Here is a 22,996-nt window from a genome sequence, read left to right as displayed (position 1 = left end):
CTAGTAAAAGTGAAGGGGGAAATTACCATTGGGGTAATTTAATTTAGCCTACTTAATTACTCCCTGTGTATAAAATACATTATTTTTAATTTGTGATTAACAGAAACATTGGGGTCTCTTCTGTATTCCTGAAGAGGTGATAAAAGGAAATGAAAAGAAATCTGTTTTCCAACCCAAAATAAGAAGTCTTTTTTTTTTTTTTTTTTCTTTTTATGTCTGCACCTGCAGCACATGGAAGTTTCCAGGCTAGGGGTTGAATCTGAGCCACAGCTGCAGGACTATGCCACAGCCATGGCAACATTGGATCTGAGCCACATCTGCGACGTACACTGCAACTTGCAGCAATGCAAAATCTTTAACCCACTGAGGGAGGCCAGGGATAGAACCCGCATTCTCGGAAAGAGAGCATCTGGTTCTTAACCCACTAAGCCACAACAGGAACTCTGACAAGTTTTAAATAATAAAATAAGAGCTATAAACTAGTAAAAAGTCCTTCAAAGAGAAGGAAAAATGAGATAGGTCATAAAATCAGATCTACATAAAAGAAAGGAAGTACTTTAGAGAGGAATAAAAAAAAAAGGTAAAGTAGTATCTTTGGTTTATTTCATTTTATTTTTCTTACTCTTAATTGATCTAGCAGATAATGATTTGTTCAAAATAATTATACCAATAATGTGTTTGGTAATTATCACTTATGAGTACTAATGTTATATGGGACAGGAAGGCAAAATTTGGAATACTCTGTTATAAGATATTTTTACTACTGAAAGCATTACAGTGTTATTTGATTTTTAGTTTTTTTAAATTACCCTTTTTTTTTATTTCTATGGCTGCACCCAAAGCATATAGAAGTTCCCAAGTCAGGGACTGAATCTGAGGCACAGTTGCAACTCTAGATCCTTTAACCTACTGAGCCAGGCCAGGGATTGAACTCATATCTCCATAGCAACCCAAGCCGCTGCAGCTGGATTCTTAACCCACTGTGCCACAGCAGAAACTCTAAGTACAGTGCTATTTGAAAGCATCCTTGTATCAGTTGCAAAACACATGTTGTAAATTTAGGGCAACCACTTAAAGAAATAAAAAGTATATGCTAGGAGAAGAAAGAAAATAAAATCATTTTAAATGGTCAACTAAAACCAGAGAAAGAAGAAAAAGAGGGGAAGAAATAAAGAACAAGAGCAATGAACAGAAAATGCTAACAAATACAGCAGGTATTAATCCAGCTACATGAATAATCTTTTAACAGGTGACTGGATACACTGTGACAGACCCATAAAGGGACTATTATTCAACAATAAAGAGAAATCAGCCATCAAGCCATAAAAAGATGCTGAGGAATGTGAAAACATATACACTAAGTTAAAGAAGCCAATCTGAAAAGGCTATACACTGCCTGACTCCAACTATATGATATTCCAGAAACTAAATGACTATGTAGACAGTAAAAAGATTAGTAGTTACCAGGAGTTGGACGGTGGTGGAGAGGCGGGAGAAGATGAATAGGTAAAACACAGAAGTTTTTTAAGGCAGTGAAACTACTTTATATGGTACAATAATAATTGTAGATACATGACATGAGGCATTTGGCAAAAACTATAAACTATAACACAAAGAGTGAACCCTAAATAAGCTGAATTTTAGTCAGTAATAATGTATCGGTATTGGTTCATCAATTGTAACAAATGTATTACACTAATATAAGATGTGGAGTTCCCATCCTGGCTCAGCGGAAACAAATCTGACTGGTATCCGTGAGGATGCAGGTTTGAAACCTGGCCTTGATCAGTAGGTTAAGGATCCAGGGTTGCTGTGAGCTGTGGTGTAGGTCACAGACCCAGCTCGGATCTGGTGTTGCTATACACAGGCCAGCAGCTACAGCTCCAATTTGACCCCTAGCCTAGGAACCCCTATATGCCGCAGGTATGGCCCTAAAAAGCCAAAAAAAAAAAAAAAAAAAAAAAAAAAAAGAACAAGAAAAACTGTTCAGTTAATAGTATTTAATACCATCCAAGGCATCTGATAGTAGTGTTCTCACTCAGGGAACATGGAAGCATAATCAGTATGAAAAAACATAAGAATTACAAGAGTCAGGTTTAATGATTTGCATAAACTACATAAAATCAAGATTTTTTTTTTTATTTTTGGCCATACCTGCCGCATGAAGTTTCCAGGCCAGGATCATTAATAAGTCTACAAATAAAAAATGCTAGACAGGTTATGGAGAAGAGGGAACCCTCCTACACTGTTGGTGGGAACTACTATGGAACACAATATGGAGATTCCTCAGAAAACTAAATATAGAACTACCATATGATCCAGCAATCACGTGCCTGGGCATATATCTGGACAAAACTGTAATTCAAAAAGATTTATGCACCCCCATGTTCAATGCAGCACTATTCACCACAGCCAAGACATGGAAACAACCTAAATGTCCATCAACAGATGAATGGATTAAGAAGATGTGGTATATTTATACAATGGAATACTATCAGCCAAAAAAAAAAGAACGAAATACTGCCACTTGCAGCAACATGGATACAACTAGAGGCTGTCATACTGGGTGAGGTTAAATCAGAAAGAGAAAGAAAAATGCCATATGATATCACTTATGTATGGAACCTAAAATATGGTACAGGAGGTCCTGTTGTGGCTCAGCAGGTTAAGAACCCAACATAGTGTCCATAAGGGTGCAGGATCAAGCTCTGGTCTCACTCAGAGGGTTAAGGATCCAGCCTTGCCACAAGCTACAGGGTAGGCAAGTCACAGATGAGGCTCAGATCTGGAGTTGCTGAGGCTATGGCACAGGCCAACAGCTGCAGCTCTGATTTGACACTGGGAACTTCCATATGCTGGAGTGCAGCCATGAAAAGAAAAAAATAATGGCACAGGTGAACCTATCTACAAAACAGAAACAAACTCACAGACATATAGATCAGACTTGTAATTGCTGAGGGGGAGGGGGAGGAAGTGGGATGGACTGGGAGTATGGAGTTAGTAGATGCAAACTATTACATTTAGAATGAATAATCAATGAGATCCTACTGTACAGCACAGGGAACTACATCTAGTCTCTTGGGATAGACCATGATGGAAGATAATATAAGAAAAAGGAATGTATATATGTGTGTGACTGGGTCACTTTGTTGTAGAGCAGAAATTGGCATAAATTGTGAATCAACTATACTTTAATTTAAAAAAAAAATTTTTTTAAAAAGAAGTTCCCAGGCCAGGGTTCGAACGGGAGCCATAGCAATGACAACACTAAATCCTTAACCACTAGGCCACTAGGGAACTCCCTGTTTTATATATAATGGTCTAACTACTAAGAGTGATCAAATCCTAACCACACTGAATTTCTAAGATTGGCTAGAACCTAAAACATAAGATGGAACAGATTTGTATAAACTGTATTGTGCTTTCAAGTTGCCCATGTTCCAGTAGTAACAGAGTATTATATGGCTAAAAAGATAATAATGATTATTTTTACAGTCAACATGAACATTTTTACAGGGCCACATTTCTCAAACATTTTGAAAATTGGCAAAGGAATTCTCTATCTTGACCATGCTGGATAGTTCACAGATTTTTATGCCATAAAAAGTAAATTATATAGTATGTAAATTATCCCCAAAATCAATTAAAATTTTAAACTGTAAACAAAGAGTAAATAAAGGTGATACAGAGAAAGGAATAAAAGGGGGGAAGGTAACTGAACAGAGTAAAATGCAAAGAAAATGAGAGGTGGGATCCAATTCCGTTAATTTTAAGAGTAAACCATTTTTTCAACGTAGACGATTTCTACATATCCTAACTTTCTCGAATGAAATTATATGCAATAGCAAAAATTATGAATTTCAATAGCTAATATATGGAAAAAACGATCAGAATAAAGTACTTGAGATATGATCTCCTGTTTAAATGTTTTAATTTACACACAAAAAAGTATATACATAAACCTTATATATATATGCACACACATATATATGCATACTATGTTAACGTATCCATAATAATTTTTACTGTCAGTAAACACTGGTAGAAGAGAAGGAGAGAGGCTTTCCCTGCTCATTTTGTACTTCTTGATGCTCTCTGCATTTTTAAACCATGTACATACATTTGTTTTTGGTCACACCCTTGGCAATCGGAAGTTCCAAGGCCAGGGACTGAACCCACACCACTGCAGTGACCCAAGCCTCAGCAGTGACAGTGGTGGATCCTTAACCCACTGAGCCACTAGGCAACATCTATACATCCATTTTTAAAATGTCAACAGAATTAAATGAGCAAGGGGATTATGGGTTATGTTTTCTCCTCTATATTACTATTTTTTAAATGCTCTAATGAATACCATTTTTAAATGTTTAAAATAACACATAAAATTATTAATAATATCTTAGATATTTAATTTTTAAACCTGCAATAAACTTTATAATAACGAAAAATGAGGGAAAAGTTTAAAATGAAATGGTCAATTGAAGTACTACGTAGACACATACTAGAAAGTCCAATGCATACTCAATAAAAAAAAAAAAAGTTTAAAAAAAACACATGGAAATAGGCTCACAATAGGAAAAATCAGTTAAAAATTTTTGATCTTATTTTTGGAAAAATGTTTAATGAAAGTACGGAAATAGAAAGACTATTATTAATTTATTCAATAATTAATTACTGCGATCCTTTTGTATACCAGGTACTGAGATGGGTACAGAAGACAGAGAATAGACTAGCTGCCCTGGAGTAGGGAATAGGTTAGAGAAGAGGGAAAAAGGTATATATATATTCTCAGAAACAGCTATTTAACTGAAGTAGTAGACTGTCTACAAATATAATCACCAAAATTCTTCCCACCTTTGAATGCTCATGCCATTCCTCCTATTAGGTACAGAATTAACTTCTCCCTCCCCTTGAACCTAGCCATCCAACTTGCTTTAATGGAATGCAGCATTAAGTGATACTGTGCCAGTTCCAAGCCTGAATATTGAGACTTGAAAGTTACTACCTGCTTTCTTGCTACCTTCAACTGCCATGTACTTCATGACAGTCCAACAGGAAAGGGAAACCATGTGTAGAGAAAGACCCTGAAGAAAGAGAAACAACAAATGGAGACAGCACCAAGATGAGAATTAAAGTGCCTAGTAGACAACCTGCACCGAAGGCCCAGACAGGAAGTGAGAGCATCTTGGAACCTTCTGCCTAAGTCAGCCTGTCTCAACTGGCACCAAATGAAACAGATGAGTGGTCACCACTTACCCCTTGACCAAATTTCTACCCAAAAAAATCATAAGAAAAAAAAAAAAAGGCGCTCTAAGGTGATATGTCAGGCTGCAGCAGATAACTGTGACTAAAAAATGGTACCTTGAAAGGGCACTACCACAAGAGAAACCTAAACTCCGTAATATTTGCTTTTGGAATACAGAGACAGGTAGAACCTGGAAGGGTGACAAGAAGACTGGAAATTGAATGGACAGTAAGGAAACTACTATAGGAGGCAGAAGAAGGGTGATCCATATCATTTACAGGCAGAACAATTAACATAACTGTCACATGAAGTAGCTCAGAAGTTTAAAAATACACCTAATGAACCTATAGATCCAGCTAAGATTTCCAGGCAATATATTCAAAGTGTCAATGACTTCTTTATAGCCAAATATAAGAAAGTATGAGAAGAAAAACATGAGCTAAAGAATTATAAGCAGAATTTCAAATAAACATTTCTTTATTTTTTCTTTCTTTCTTTTTTTAGGGCTGCACCCATGCCATATGGAGATTCCCAGGCTAGGGGTCCAATCGGAGCTACAGCTGCTGGCCCATGCCACAGTCACAGCAATGCATGATCCAAGCTGTGTCTGCGACCTACGGCACAGCTCACAGCAACACCGGATCCATAACCCACTGAGCAAGGCCAGGGATCGAACCTGCAATCTCATGGATCCTAGTTGGATTTGCTTCTGCTGTACCATGATAGGAACTCCTGAAAGAAGTATTTCTAACAAGGAGTTTCTTGGTTAGAAAATAACTTTCTTGTGGCCAGCCTCTTCAGATAAGCTGAAGAAACAGTCTAAGGACAAAGATCAAATCCAGAATGATAACAAGAACCTGGGCTCACAATCATCAAATCAAAACCACATTTGTAAAACCCTTTGGTAAGACCTCAAGAATTAAGACAGTGCTTGCATACTCTCTCAGGCAGGTAATAGCGCTTCTAAGAATCTATAGGCCCCCAACTTAGGAACCAAAGTAGAGAGAATCCTGTCTCAGAAACAACTGTGGATGTGACTTTTGTCTGACAGAATGCACTTACAAGCTTATACATAGAACATCCACAAAATGTTTAATGGAGTTCTATCAGTTTGGACTAAAAAACAAGACAAAACACTGAAATGAAATGAAAAGAGGCCTTAGGCTCTTAAACAGTCCCATACGTGAAGCAGACTAAAACTGCTAATCAGATGCAAACAAGGCCCATTTCTTATGGAAAAGTAAGACAGAGAATAGAACAAAGAATCTAAAGAACTCAGCAAAGAGCTAAGAATAACACAGCATTCCATGACTTAACAATGGGGTTAAGTCTTAATAAACCCATCATAAGTTGAAAATATATTTAATATACCCAACCTACTAAACATTATAGCTTAGCCTAGCCTACCTTAAATGTGCTTAGAGAATTTACAATTAGCCTACAGTTGGGCAAAATCATCTAACACGGAGCCTATTTTAGAATAAAGCATTGACTCGCTCTCATAATTTACTGAATATTGTACTGAAAATGAAAAACAGAATGTTTGTATGGGTACAGAAGGACTGTAAGAGTATTATAGGCTGATCGCCCTCATGATCATGTGGCTGACTAGAAGGTGCAGCTTGCTGCCACAGCCCAGAAACACCAGAGAGCATCGTATTTCATACTGCTAGCCTGAGAAAAGATAAAACTCAAAATCCAAAGTACAGTTTCTACTATATATCACTTTCACACCATCAAAAAGCTAAAAATCCCAAGTGGTACTATCATAAATCAGGAACTATCTGTAATGAATTATGAAGCCACAACCAGAAGACAGAACTAAGCCATAATCAAGGATATTTTCGGTTTTCTGGTTAGACTTCAGAACTGCTTTGGACCAGACACTACTACATACTTCCCATTCTTTCACTCTCCAATGGAAGTAACTACTGTGGTTAACTGTCCCTGTTTCAAAACTGTACATTGAATATAGTGGGGGCCAGGAGGAAGACTTGTCTTCTTAGTTCACAGGTATCCAAATCAAAAACAGCTACACCCAAGGAGCCTCATCTACACCCCAACCTAATGCAGATCATAAGATATTGGATTTTGAACCTGAGGTGGTAAATGGATGAGATTTCTGAGCATCTTAGGAGAGCTGGATGTGTCTTCCATGTTGGAGAAAGGGAAACTGTCCACCACAGGAAGAAGTGTGGTAGTCCATCTGCAAAGACAGCTGCCAACAATGCCACCTACTCCTGTACACATATGCTACTCCTCCCATCAAGAGGTAGAATCTATTTCTCCTTTGAAAAATAAAATGCAGTGGAAATGATATTATGTAGTTTCAGGCCTAGGCCTTAAAGGGCCACAAAACTTCTGTTTTTATTCTCTTGTTATCTGAAATCACTATGTATAGAAATCCAGGCTATCTTTCTATAAAGAGGCCAAGAAAACAGAAAAGTCCTGGCTGATAAATAAACAGTACTTCTATAGAACAAATAAGGTATCTCAGGTAAAAAGCCAACACTAAGGCCATACTGGATCCTCAAGGCCCACACAGCTATCTCAGTCAGTATCTTGTGGACCAGAGCAAGATGATATCCAAACTACTGACACAAAAATTGTGAGCAATAAAATAGCTGTGATTTTAAGTCACTAAGTTTTGAGGCAATGTGTTACTCGGTAATGGATAACTGATACAGGAGCACAACAAAGACTACAAAAGAAAAGTACTGGCTACTTTCCAAGAGTCAGTATCAGCAATCCTAACGTAATATCCCTGGCCTTGCTCAGTGAGTAAAGGATCTGGCGTTGCCATGAGCTGCGGTGTAGGTGGCCATAGCAATGCCCAGACCCGTCTAGGCATTGCTATGGCCATGGCACAGACCAGCAATTACAATTCGATCCTACCCTGGGAACTTCCATATGCTGCAGGTGTGGTCCTAAAAAGACAAAAAAATTTAAAAATCCAAAAAATAAAGTTTATATTGGTTTAATAATTTCCGAAGAGTTAGAATGTATTAAAACAATTACCTAAAATTATATTGCTTATAATTTAATACCACAGTATTTTTGGAAACTTCGCCAGGTTTATGTAATTCCTCATAGTTATCATTGTGAAGAGATGAGGATAACCTAATACTAAGAGAAGCAAATAATACTTTGATAACAGAAATAAGAGTGGAAATGATGCCTCAAACTGCAATAATGGAATAAAACCAACATGAAAAAGAGAACTTAACTGAGACATAAATAAAGAGAAGAGACATAAATATTTAGGTTTAAAATATTTAGGGTTAAAAAGAAATCAACCACAAAAGTACAAGGAGGAGGAAATAATCCGGCTTAACAATATGAAAAAGCCTTGGGGTCTGAACTGACCGCAAGCACGTCAGACATAAGCAAGCCCTACCAGCAAAAAAACTGTTCATGTAATTTCAGACTTCATTAATGTACTTAATGAATAAACATTTACAGAGAACCTAAAGTGCACCAGAGAATAATACAGTGATGAGGACCAGAGAAGGAATAATCTCACCATATTTAGAACTAGTCAAACTTTATATGGAATATTAAGTCCATATAAAGGAAATGGTTGAAAAAATTAGAGAAATGTGACCTACAACAGGAAGACGTTCTAGTCTGAATATTGCCCTAAAGAAGAAACCAAGTGCTTAAAGCAATTCTTTCATTTTACTAAAATAAATCAATGACTACCATGTGACAGGTATTGTGCGAAGCACTGGGGTCTAAGTGGAGAACAAAACAGATATTGTCCCTATCCTCACTCTACTTATTGTTTAGCAAGCACACTATCACTGAAATAACTTTAAATAGGTACCAAATAATAATCTGTCAATATATTACGAAAGAGATTCATGTACGTTGACTAAGGCTGAAATAAATTAGCTCCAAAGTTACCTCCAAATCTAAAATGTTAGATTACTTACTTATAGCACTGAACCATGAAAGAATGTAATTGTTATTATGAGATAAATAAATGTATAATGAATAAGGTAACAGGCAAATCAAAACACACAAACACACACACACAAAGGTTCATTTTTATATTTCCACCTAATAAAACAACCATGTCAGTTCATATGTTTAGCTTTCATAGGCAAACTACTCAAAGCCAACTCAATCCACATTCAAAAAAATCCAATCTCGAATTTTTAATTTCAACAAAAAATTTTTAATCTCTTTACCCTAATGATTATCTTACCCTAGTTAAAATAATTCCAAAGATATTAAATATCCATGATTCCTCTAGGATTTCTTATATTAATTAATATACCTTTCCATGGCTTTAGCTGTATAAGGCAAATGCATTTCAATACTGTGTTCATCTTCATCTGTCTGCAGAGACATGCGTTCAAACATTCCTGTCTTCCATAGTTCTCCGTAAACTAGAGATTTCAAAATATAGTAAAACAAATATATTAATGTATATCCTTATCCTGTTAGACTCCACCCAGTAACACAAAACTCCATGCTTTGGCAAAAGCCATTTTTAGTTTTAAAAAAGGAGAAAAAAACTAGCTTCTTACATACCAGACAAAACAATAAGACATGAAATGATTTACTCAGCATTTTCGTATGTTATGTAGCTGCATAAAAATAATAATTCAGATTTTTCATCAGTTCCTTTCATTTATACCTAACATCACTTCTAAGCTTTTTCTTGACCTTAGTTTGTCAGCAGATACTAAAAAGAACATAGTTGATTAGAACTCCTACTAAAACATGGAAAAACCCCTGTCTACCTACTCATAAGGTTAATAATATAGTTTTTGAGTTTTGTTTTGTTTTTAATAAAATGTATAGGATTATCATTTTATACCTCTGGTTCCTGTCAAACTAACAGAAAATTCCTACTAAAAATGCTATTTTCTTCAAAATTAAAAATTAAACTCATGGGATAGACTGGAATATCAATTTACCACAGTACCATGCCTTAGACGACCTTAAAATTTTTAAATGATTTAGTAATTCACACCCTTTTGATGAATCATACTTAAAACTAGATGTTAAATAGCAAAAAAGTAATGAAACTTAATGTGTAAAAAAAGACAGGAGTTTTTTTTATCATTGAACAGAGGAAGCATTTTTATAACTACACCCATATAAGTTTACCAACATCAAAGAAACAAACAAATAATGGGATGACTTTTTTTTCTTAAAATTATACCTAATTAAAAATCCTTGAAGTTCCCTTCGTGGCACAGTGGAAACAAATCCAATTAGGAATCACGAGGCTGTGGGTTCGATCGATCACTGGTCTCACTCACTGAGTTAAGGATCCAGTGTTGCCATGAGCTGTGTGGTGTAGGTCACAGATGTGGCTCAGATCCTGCGTAGCCATGGCATAAGGCCGGCAGCTGTAGCTCTGTTTAGACCCCTAACCTAGGAACTTCCATATGCCTTGGGTGCAGCCCTAAAAAGCAAAAAAAAAAAAAAATCCTCCACTCCTTCACTGGCAGGTTATCCAAAACCAAAATTTTCTGAATGCTCCAATAAGGATTTAAAAATAAAGTGTGGCGTTCCCGTCGTGGCACAGTGGTTAACAAATCCAACTAGGAACCATGAGGTTGAGGGTTCGACCCCTGCCCTTGCTCAGTGGGTTAATGATCCAGCGTTGCTGTGAGCTGCGGTGTATGTAGGTCGCAGACGCGGCTCGGATCCCGAGTTGCTGTGGCTCTGGCGTAGGCAGGTGGCTCTACAGCTCCAATTAGACCCCTAGCCTGGGAACCTCCACATGCTGCGGGAGCAGCCCAAGAAATGGCAAAAAGACAAAAAAAATAAAAATAAATTAAAAAAATAAAAATAAAATGTGTCCCAGAGGGGAAGGAGAATTGAATGAAAATAGTAAAAATGTACAAACTTCCAGTAATATGATAAATACGTACTAGGGATCTAATGAAAAATATGATAAATATAATGAACACTGCTGCATTTAGATAAAGTTGTTGAGAGTAAATCCTAAGAGTTCTCATCACAAGGGAAAAAAAGTATTTTTTTCTATTTCTTCAAGTTTTTATTTATAAGAGATGATGGCTACTCTAACTAACTTAATGTGGTAATATCATGATGCATGTAAAGTTAAATCACTCTGTTGTACACTTTAAACTTATACAGTGCTGTATGTCAATTATATCTCAATAAAACTGGAAGAAAAAATAAATAAATTTTTAAAAGCAGTTTATTAACAAGATGTTAGCCACAGATAGCTATGGTGCATATCAAAGGAATGATTTCAGTGAGCCCACACCTTGCATCTTCCCATACAGCAAAAAGCACTAAATTCCTTAACTTGGAGATATCTAGTTTTCTGTTATTAGCAGTAATCTTTTGTTCCTACTACCTGCTCCTTGTTGTGATGCAAAACTCATGTGCATTCTAGCTCCCCCGTGCCTCCTCAGAGTAATTTTCTCAGAGTTTCTTAAGTTCTCATTTTGCCCCAATACAAAACTTAATACTCAACTTTAAAAAAAAAAAAAAAGAGCATGGAATTTCCATTGTGGATCAGCAAGTTAAGAATCTGACTAGTGTCCACGAGGATGTGGGTTCGATCCCTGGCCTCGCTCAGAGGCTTAAGGATCTGGCAATGCCAAAAGTGGTTTTTAGGTCACAAATGTGGCTCAGATTAGCCCCCTAGCCCGGCAACTTCCATATGCCCTACAAATAAAAATAAAATAAAATAAGCAGTTTAAAGAGTTCCCACTGTGGTACAATGGGTTAATAATTCAACTGCAGAGGCCTGGGTCACTGCAGAGGCGCAGGTTCAATCCCCGGCAGGACACAGTGTATTAAAAGATCCTGCGTTGCTGCAGCTGTGCATAGGTCACAGCTGCTGCTCCGATTCAATCCTTGGCCTGGGAACAGGCCCAGGAACTCCCATTCCAAAGAGGGTACAGCCATTGAAAAAAAGAAAAAAAAAAAAAGTTTAAAAGTGAAAAAGGTGTGCCCAAAGCCATTCCAGGGAGTAAGACTAGTAATATTCCAGTTTCATTAATAAGATATACCCTAACAAAAAAACTGCTAATAGTCTATAATATTTAAGATTCCAATTATGAAAATCTATACCTAAAAATTAAAGAAAAAGAGGTGATCATTTCCTTTGAAATGGCCTCTTTTCATTCAACAGAAGAATGTGCTGCAAAAATTCTCGAAACAATAAACACTCAACATACAAAATATAATTTGACGAATTGGAAGGACACATCAAGTTCATGAATCTGGTTACTTTGGGGAATGTAAATTGAGTTCAGATGAGGGGAAATTCTGAGTCAAGTGTGGATGAAAGAATGTGAGTATTTGTTATTATGGTCACTGTATTATTCCGTATTTTCAAATTTAGGTTCACCCATTCCTCCAAAAATACTATTATAAAGTCAAAAGACTTTATACACATTCAATGTGCAAACTAAGACATAAATAAATAAAAAATGTGATATCTGAAACCTTATTTAAAAAATCAAAATAGTAGACATGTTTTTAAGATAAAATATATTTAAGATTTATGCAGCACCCTCTTGCAGAGTTTCACAACTACAGACTCATCTTTTTCCTATAAAAATAATACAGGAGGAAATAAAGTTATTATCGCCATTATCCACTTACAGTGAAGGAACTATTAATACACAGAGGTAGATTAACATGTCCAGAATCTTCCACCAAGTTGCTATGGGTACATATTTCCTGTTTAATGGTACAGTGAGTATATGATACTTTCCAGATGATGAAGGTAACCACTACAGTCTAGAGACTAGTGGATCTAAAAGATTTTTGTGGCTAGCAGAAAATCTATAGTTGTCTCTTAGGCATATGGAAGATTTCCTTTCTTTGTTTTTGTTTTTTGCAGGTTAGTTACAACAAATTTTATTTTTAAAATTAAAATATTACTTATGATGTATTTTTAATTTTAAAGAAACTTTTAATTCCTATTTTTAAAAACTTTAGCTGTTTATAAGCTGTAAGATTTCTATATACTTACTCTTTTGGTCAATACGAAGGTCATACAGAGGTGTCCTATATATATCCACACTGGAAAGTGCACATCGAGAAAGGGGCACATGATGAGAAGGCCCAAGGATGAAAATTCTCCGGCTAGGAGATATACGACAAAAAACACAGAACAATTGCACTTCTACAAAAACCTTATTATTATTATAAAAGGGAAAAAATAAGTAATTTTTTAAAATTACATATAATACTGTTTTCCTTCTTGAATGCTTTCATTACCTACTGTTACATGCTATATTGTGTTCCCTTGAAATCTTATGTTGAAGTTCCAACCCCAGTACCTCAGAATGCAACTTATTTGGAGATAAGGTCTTAAAGAGGTGATTAAGTTAAAATGAGGCAAAGAGGCCACTAGAGTGAGGCCTGAATTCAGTAAGACATGAGTCCTTATAAGAAGAGACACCAGGGGTGCACAAGCACAGAGAGGTGACCATGTGAAGAGGCATCAAGAGGACAGCCATCTGCAAGCCAAGGAAGAGGCCTCAGAAGAAACCAACCCTGCCAAAACCTTCATCTTAGGAGTTTTCCAGCAACCAGAATGGTGAGAAAACAAATTTCTGTTGTTTCAGTCATCTAGTTGATGCTATTTTTGCTAAAGCAACACTAGCAAACTAATATAACTACAATTGTCTTGATCCTCTTGTTAATTAAGTTCAATTACTTATCTTTGTCTTTTTGTTGGAAAGCCTTTAAAAGAACTATGTTCAACAACTGGAAATACTGGTTACTGATTATCTACAGTAAACTAACCACCTATGTTTAAAATTACCTCTGTATTCACTATGGCTAGGATACAAAAGATTTCCAATAGCTATATTAATTGAATTTTAAACATTACTTCAGGTACTAAATAAAATCTCAAAATTATGACACATTCTAAACTTTCCTACAACTTTAATAAAAAATATGTAAGAGTATAATTTTTAAAAATCCAAAATATCATTACAAAGGAACATTCTGATAAAGCTATTTCCACATTTCTTCCAAGGGAGAGAAAAAAAAGGCATCTTGTTGAGAAGAATTCTGTGTAATAAGCTTTCTCTGTTCCCAGTCAAGTAGAAGTCATTCTCAAAAACAAAGAAACTTGATTATGTGTTATTTGCACTGTAGGCTGAAGAAAAGAACTGGGCTATACTGTAGCTTAAATCTTAACAATCCCTTTTATCTTCACATCAAGTAAAATTAACTTATTCTCATTTTATCTCAAACATCTCTACAACCTAAATTCCAAAGCTATCCATTTTCTCTGTTCTCCCAGATTCATAATAAAATTTCCTCCACCACACATACACAAACACACACACATACATACACAAACTTACAGATTCCCAAAGAACCAAAACTATAAGAACAATATGAATATGTGAAAGCTATGTATCTAGAAAAGTAAGTACCACTTATTTTTCAATGAGTGGATAAAGATGCAAAGACTGACACACGGAGCTAAAGCTCTTCCACATCAAAAACTGTGCAGGCCAAGGAATGTGCGCTTCAGCAATATATTTATTTTGATAAAGTCCTCTTAAAGCTAAGAGAATTAACATGCTGTCCACTACAACTTACTTGCTATTAGGGGAGGTAAATAAAATAAAAAGATAAAAAAGATGTGGATAAGGAGAGATAAAAAAGATGTGGGTAAGGAAAACGTAATTCTCAGTTTAGTCTCCAAATCTCCTCAAGATGTTGCAATCTTCAGGATGTTACCCAGAGCACATATGAAGGACTTCACCCACAGGCCATTTCTACTCAGAAACATAATCTCTCTTCCCTCTCCCCTGCTAATGCTCACTTCATGTTATCGCTATAATCAACATAATAACCATTTAAGGAAAAAAGTCAAATCTATACATTCCAAAATGAACAAGAGATACCACTATGTTCTCCTAACTTAATCAACAGTACATAAACTTCACCATGATTTCTAAAATTAAGTCTAATGTGTAACACAGATAACGGTAACTCTGAATATTTAGGAGACTTGCCAAAGGACATGTATTACATGAATCAACAATCAAGTTAGAGTTCCCATTGTGAGGAGTTCCCGTCGTAGCTCAGTGGCTAATGAATCTGACTAGGAACCATGAGGTTGCGGGTTCAATCCCTGGCCTCACTCAGTGGGTTAAAGATCCAGCGTTGCCATGGGCTGTGGTGTAGGTCGCAGACACGGCTCTGATCCCGCGTTGCTGTGGCCCTGGTATAGGCCAGCGGCTACAGTTCCAGTTAGACCCCTAGCCTGGGTACCTCCATATGCCACGGGTACGGCCCTAGAAAAGGCAAAAAAAAAGACAAAAAAAAAAAAAAAGAGTTCCCATTGTGGCTCAGCAGTTACAAAACCAACTAGGAACCACAGGATTTGGGTTCAATCCTGGCCTCACTCAGTGGGCTAAGGATCTGGTGTTGCCATGAGCTGTGGTGTAGGTCGCAGATGCAGTTTAGATCTGGCCTTGCTGTGACTGTGGTGTAGGACGGCAGCTGCAGCTCCAATTCAACCCCTAGCATGGGAACTTGCATATGCCCCAGGTGTACTCCTAAAAAAAAAAAAAGTACCAAGTAAGAAGGGAATTCTCCTTGTGGCCTAGTGGATTAAGAACCTGATACAGTCACAAGTTCATAAATCCAAGGCCTTGCTCAGTGGGTTACGGATCTAGTGTTACTATGAGCTGTGGGGCAGGTTGCAGAAGTGGCCAGCAGCTGCAACTCCAATTCGACCCCTAGCCTGGGAACTTCCATATGCCATGGGTACAGCCCTAAAAAGAAAAGAAAAAAGGAGTAAGAAAAAAGGCATTTTTAATGACTGAGGAATGTATTTCTATGAAAAGAGAGAAGGACAGAATATTTAAACTCAGAACACTCCTGGGAAATCCAGAATATATAATTAAAATATGAAAGGATTTTAAAAATATTGATCTAGGCATAGATATATTTCATAGCTAAGTGTGACAAGGTTGTTCTAACAGTGGCTAAAAGATGAGCACTACTATGGAAATAAACATCCAGGGTGGGCTTCAAAAGCCTAACTGCCTCCTCTAATACTCAACCATTCACTCTGCTTGCCTTTTTGTCAGACCCAACCTAGATGAAAAGATAGAGACTGGTGATGAAAAGAGCCCCTACCAGTCTCAATTATCCAATTGTGTACTCAAACAATTCTTTACAGTTTGGCAGAAACTCCCCCGAAAGCAACATAATGAAGTTCCACATTTAGTTAAGAGAGAAAATAGGAAAAAAAGAGATTTAGATCCCATCAGTACAGAAAGCTTAAAAGCGATATACCCAAAAACAAACCAAAAAAGGCTATGTTATCACAGAAAAGAAGAAAAAAGAAAATAAACATTAAATGAATAATAACCTCAGAATGGATCTCTGTGTTAGCTACATGCGAACAAAAAGAAAACTAATAGTGTAACTAAAAGATAATATATTTTCTTTAGATTGCTAGAGCCATAAACACCAAGGCCAGACATATTTTGGAGAGAAGTAAGTCACGTAGGCACTGGAAGTAACGCCACTATCTCTCCCTTTAATTAATTAATTGCTCTTTTACTTTGTCTTAACAGAGTAACTTTCAAATATTAGCACACAATCACTGTTGCCACACATGTAAAAGAAACCTGTAATATGAAAAAAGGAAAAAAATCAGTAGACATTTTCTCAGAAATACAGTTCACATATAATAATACCTCCAGAGAATTGACATTTGTGGAGTCACTTACTATGAGAAGCGTACTCTGTGCACCCAAAACTTGAGATACCGTCTGTTCTCATAAAAATTCAACTATCTGGAGTTCCCGTCGTGGCTCAGTGGTTAACAAATCTGTCTAGGAACCATGAGGTTGCAGGTTCGATCCCTGGACTTGCTCAGGGGGTTAGGGATCCGGTGTTGCTGTGAGCTGTGGTGTAGGTTGCAGACGTGGCTCGGATCCCTAGCTGCTGTGGCTGTAGTGTAGGCCGGTGGCTATAGCTCCAAGTCAACCCCTATCCTGGGAACCTCCATATGCCTCGGGAGCAGCCCTAGGAATGGCAAAAAAGATTTAAAAAATTTTTTTTTCAGATATTTATACTAAATGGAATGCAGGTAATTTTTTTTTAAGTGTTTCATGGCAAGTGGAGATATTTTAACTAAAGAATAAAATGTCATGTGGCCCCAAAGAAGATTCCCTTTTGTTCTCTTTTTCTGCTCTGAAAGGTTATCTAAACGATATGAATGAAAATTAAGTTACTATCTAAGTAATAACCTGAGTTCTGGTTTTTAATTAAAGTTTCAGTAATAGAAAAAGACTCTGCAACTATAAATATGGGAAAGAACTTAATTAAATGTATCAAATTCCTTAAACAGCCAGAGCATTCTCTCTAAAACATGAATCAGATCATATTCCTGTTTTTGTTTGTTTGTTCGTTTGTTTGTTTTTCAAAGTCTTTCAATGGCTTTTCACAGTCAGAGGATAAAATTCAAAATCCTTAAAATGGCTTCTAAAGTCTCAAATGAACTGGCCCCTTCTTGTGTTATTCTTCACTCCTTGGATCACAGCACTTTATACACACAGTCTTCTTGCAGTTCTTTATGACAAGAACATCCTGGCCTATTTCAAAGCTTACATGTGCTATTGCTCTTTCTGTGTGGCTTAAAAATCATTTCCTCAAAGATGCCTCCTCCAATACCTTATCCTCAATCTAAATCCAATCACCCTGAATCACAGCATTTCCTGAATTACAGTGTGAACTGTGGATTCCTCAGGACCCTTTCAAGGAGTCCACAAAAATCAAAACTATCTTCATAATAATACAAAGAATGAAAAGGTTCCAATGTGTTAACACTTGCACTTGTGGTACAAAAGTGAGGCTGAATAAACTGCTGGCACATTAGAACTACAATCAAGGTAACAGAATCAAAATGTACTAGTAGTCATGTATTCCTCACCTTCATCCACGCCTTTTTTTTTTTTTTTTTTAAGACAGTCTCACTTAATTCCATTAAATCTTGAATTTTGAGTACAGGTTTTTTTAATATTCTGTATAACAAAATACACGCAACTTTTTTTTTTTAAGGGCCACATCTGCAGCATATGAAGTTCCCAGCCTAAGGGTGGAATCCAAGCTGTAGCTGCTGGCCTTCGCCATAGCCACCGCAACAGCAGATCTATCCATTCAACCTATAGTGATAAACACACAAAGCATTTCTGCTACATACAGAAGTATGTCTCAAGGAAAAAGCATTTGTACGATTTTGAGTTGTGAGCTACACTAGACTTTTCCCACGGAATATAATTCTTACTTCAAAAAGTGACTGTAGACAAATTACGGTTTTCCAATTTAGGTGTTTGGCAGAAATTTTCTAGAAAATGAACAAAATGAGCCTGATACTTCAAAGATAACATTTGACATGTTTGTTGCCAGTGACAAAATTGAAGTTTTTAAGTGCAAATTAGAATTCTGCAAAACTTACATCAATGTGAGATTGATTACTTCCCAATAATTAAAGATTTTTCTGATGAAACTGATGCTGATATTAACAGATGTGATTTTTTGACATTGTATGATGTTAACATTTGAAAGATCTGCATAACTCAATGAATAAATATTTTCCAAATGTTCATAAAAGACGTTACAAAACCATGTAAAAGTAAAAGATCCATTCAAAGTGCAAGACAGTACAAAATATGATCCTGGTTAACATGTATAAAATGGGAAAGTAAAAATGAAAGCTAGTGGTATCACATTAATCCTTCTCTCTTGGACTATTACTTCTCTCTACACTTATCATTCCCTAAAGTATGTTTTCTCTATTTTCTCAAAGGACTCTAAAGACTATGGAAATCTCAGGGAGGGCCACTTTCAAGAGAATACAACCTGGGAGTTCCCGTCGTGGTGCAGTGGTTAACAAATCCGACTAGGAGCCATGGGGTTGTGGGTTCGATCCCTGCCCCTGCTCAGCGGGTTAACGATCCGGTGTTGCCGTGAGCTGTGGTGTAGGTTGCAGACGTGGCTCGGATCCCGCGTTGCTGTGGCTCTGGCGTAGGCTGGCGGCTACAGCTCTGATTAGACCCCTAGCCTGGGAACCTCCACATGCTGCGGGAGCAGCCCAAGAAACAGCAAAAAAGACAAAAAAAAAAAAGAGAATACAACCATGACTGACTGTCAATGATTATTTTTAACCTGAGACTTTCGAATGTTTGTATTCAGAATTCAATTACTATATACTAATTACGAAAATAAGCTGATCGTATATATCATCATCCACTATTTGCCATTCTTTTTACTAATCTCCTTTATCATCTTAAGTCCTTGACTCTCTTCCCTTTTTATTATTTTTTTGCTTCCACTCCCACTGTCCATCAACTTATTTAACACAATTTCCACTTCTATCAATATCAGCTCTATATCTCTACATAAATTCCTAAACCAAATTTAATTCAGAGGTACCCTTAGGTACCCTTCCAGCACATTATCATCATCAATAAAAATTCTGCCAAACAGAAAAACATTTGGAAAAGGCTATTATATAAACCAGCCTTGATTATAGCTGGTTTTTATGTGCAGGGAGTCATATAAAGGAAGTTTCTGAAGATCTTTACGATCTAATTTCTATTTTGCTTTATTCATTAAATAAGTTAAAATTATACATTAAATATGTCTTAAGAAATATTTGTGGGTTGTTCTGGCCACTCCAAAGGCATGCAGAAATTCCTGAGCCAGGGATCAGATCTGCACCCCAGTAGTGATCCAAGCTACAGCAGTGACAACGCCAGATCCTTAACTGCTAGGCTACCAGGGAACTCCAAGAAATATTTGTTAAAGATGCTCCTCAAAATATCATAAAAGAGGAGTTCCAGTCGTCGCGCAGTGGTTAACGATTCCAACTAGGAACCATGAGGTTGTGGGTTCGATCCCTGGCCTTGCTCAGTGGGTTAAGGATCCGGCGTTGGCAGCCATGAGCTGTGGTGTAGGTCGCAGATGTGGCTCGGATCCCGCGTTGCTGTGGTTGTGGTGTAGGCCGGCAGCTACAGCTCCGATTAGACCCCTAGCCTGGGAACCTCCATATGCCGCGGGTGTGGCCCTAGAAAAGACAAAAAAAAAAAAAAACCATAAAAGAGGCAGGGCTAACCCAAACCTCATCAATCTGGCAAATTATCTCATTTATTACTAAAAGCTTCCTAAAAATAATTTTCAATAAAGGTATGATAAAACATGCAGAGTATACCTAAAAACAAGAGATAGCAACTTTTTTGCTTTAACGATCTGAGCAAATTGCTCAAAGGCCAAGGAAAAGAGTATAGGTGAGATTTTCTTTTTATACTCATGGCTGTATGTGTTACTTCTGAATGATTGTACTTCATCCCTTCTAGTATGGGTCTAACCTAACAATCAACATTTGACAGATAAAAACAATCAATTTCACTCATTCAGGAGCTCCCATCGTGGTGCAGCAGAAACAAATTCAACTAGGAACCGTGAGGTTGCAGGTTCGATCCCTGGGCTTGCTCAGTGAATTAAACATCCGGCATTGCCATGAGCTGTGGTATAGGTCTCAGATGTGCCTCAGATCCCGCATTGCTGTGGCTGTGGCGTAGGCCAGCAGCTGTCACTCTGATTGGACCCCTAGCCTGGGAATCTCCATATGCTGCAGGTGCAGCCCTAAAAAAACAAAGCAAAAAAAAAAAAAAAAATTCATTCATTCACACACTGTATGTACAACTGGCAATACAGACTAGAACCCGATACTGATTCACATATAGTGAATTAACTATTTAAATATAATGCTGGTCAGCAAATTAAGTAATTTGGGTGGTTATTTGCAGCAGAAGCTTTTAAATTTCACAGGCTTCTTATTTTAAAGAGTGGTATACTAAGCTTTTATAGTTCACAAGTTTCTCATTTTAGAGAGTAGTATACAATTCAGTCTCAATTTGCCAGAAAGATCTCTTTTAAAGCTATTTCAGAACTGTCATTAAGTTATTAAGAGCTAATATACTTCAACCACCATATTAAATTCACTGTCAGACTCTAAAATAATTCAAGTAACTTACCCTGTCAATGAGAAATTATTCTTCATTCATTAAACACAACTTAACAAGTACAATAAAGAATTTTAAATTACAAAGTGACTAAACCAGAACAAAGGGCTTTGCATTTTTCTTAAAAATGTTCATCTCCAGGTTTTCAAAGAAAATTTTAAAAACCAAAATATTTAACTGTTAGTGTTCCTGGACCCAGTCCCACTGTGTGCACTCTTTTTTGGTGGGGTGAGGGGTAGTGGGTAGGAGCGGGGCGGGGGAAGGGGAGGCACATTTTCTACAAGCAATGTTTGGACACCAGCAAGGTGACCAAGTATTCCACTCAATTCTGACACTATCTCCATCAGATTCCACAGGTTAAGGGTTCAGTCCTACAAGAATGTCCATGCACTCATACCCATCCCCCACTTCCGATGCTAGTCACAAGCCCAGGTTGTCACCTATATTTCTGACCAACTGGTTACAGCTTAGAGATTCTAACAACCATCTCCTTGAATTTCAATTCAGATGCTAATCACAACTCTAGATTGTTATCTATACTTCTGAAAGACTGAAAGCAAATTAGAGGTTTCCATGACCCCCCACTTTCATTCAATAAATTTGCTAGAGCAGCTCACAAAACTCAGAAAAACATTCCACCTACTAGATCACCAGCTTATTATTAAAAAAAAAAAAAAAAAACTAAGCAACAGCCAGATGGAAGAAATGCATAGGGCAAGGTAAGGGGAAAGGGTCAGGACATTCCGTGCCCCTCCAGGCATACCACTCTCCCCAAATCTCCATGTGGTTCACTAATCTGGAAGCTCCCCAAACCTTGCCCTTTTGGGGGTTTATGGGGGCTTTATTACATAGTCAAGTTAACAACGGATTCAACATCCACATCCTCTACCCTCCCCAGAAGAGGTTGGAGAGTAGGAAGGAAAATTCCAACCCTCTAATCACAAGGCTGATTATCCTGGGAACCTGACCCTGGCATATCCTTAGGTGGGGTCGAAAAGTCATCTCATTAACACACAAGAGACATCTTTGTCACTCTCACCACTTAAGAAATTCCAAGGGTTTGGGGAATTGTGAGCCAGAAACTATGGAAGACCAAATATGTACGTGAAATAAGATGACCAAATACATATTTATTTTGCCCCCTCCCCTTTGGCCTCACAGGCAGCATATGGATGTTCCTGGGCCAGGGATCAAACCCAGAGCCACAGCTGTAACCAGAGCCACAGCAGTGACAACACAGGATCCTTAACCTGCTGAGCCACGAGGGAACTCCCAAACATACACTTCTTACAAAATACAATATTGCATTAACTTTCTAACATTTCCAGAACTAAACATTTTACAAAGCAAAGCAAAGGTATGGGAGTTCCTGTCGTGGCTCAGTGGTTAACGAATCTAACGAATCCGACTAGGAACCAGGGGGTTGCAGGTTCGATCCCTGGCCTTGTTCAGAGGGGTTAAGGATCCAGCATTGCCGTGAGCTGTGGTGTAGGTCGCGGACACAGCTCAGATTCCAAGTTGTTGTGTCTCTGGCACAGGGTGGTGACTACAGCTCCAACTGGACCCCTAGCCTGGGAACTTGCATATGCCGGGAGCGGCCCTAGAAATGGCAAAAAGACCAAAAAAAAAAAGCAAAGCAAAGGTGAAAACTAAATGTTTTAACAGTGAAAAGTAGTATTAAAGCTTTTTATAACCTACATAAGGTATAAGCAAATTTATAAAAAGTCAA

At 37.3% G+C, this 22,996-nt stretch overlaps 1 protein-coding gene across 4 annotated transcripts in view; it reads right to left on the bottom strand.

Annotated features, from left to right (window-relative positions):
• The window catches only part of MEMO1 (mediator of cell motility 1), a 115,151-nt gene that overhangs the window by 33,931 nt on the left and 58,224 nt on the right, over positions 1-22,996 (bottom strand). For all 4 annotated transcript variants that reach the window (XM_005655247.3, XM_005655246.3, NM_001244877.1 and 1 more), the window contains 2 exon segments: positions 13,227-13,339; positions 9,528-9,639 (listed from right to left, as the gene is read on the bottom strand). In XM_005655247.3, coding sequence (XP_005655304.1) covers positions 9,528-9,639; positions 13,227-13,339 — 225 coding nt within the window.

The sequence above is a fragment of the Sus scrofa genome, chromosome 3, assembly GCF_000003025.6.
Source record: "Sus scrofa isolate TJ Tabasco breed Duroc chromosome 3, Sscrofa11.1, whole genome shotgun sequence".
Classification (NCBI taxonomy): Eukaryota; Metazoa; Chordata; class Mammalia; order Artiodactyla; family Suidae; genus Sus; species Sus scrofa.
This window is presented reverse-complemented; position numbering and strand designations above follow the sequence as displayed.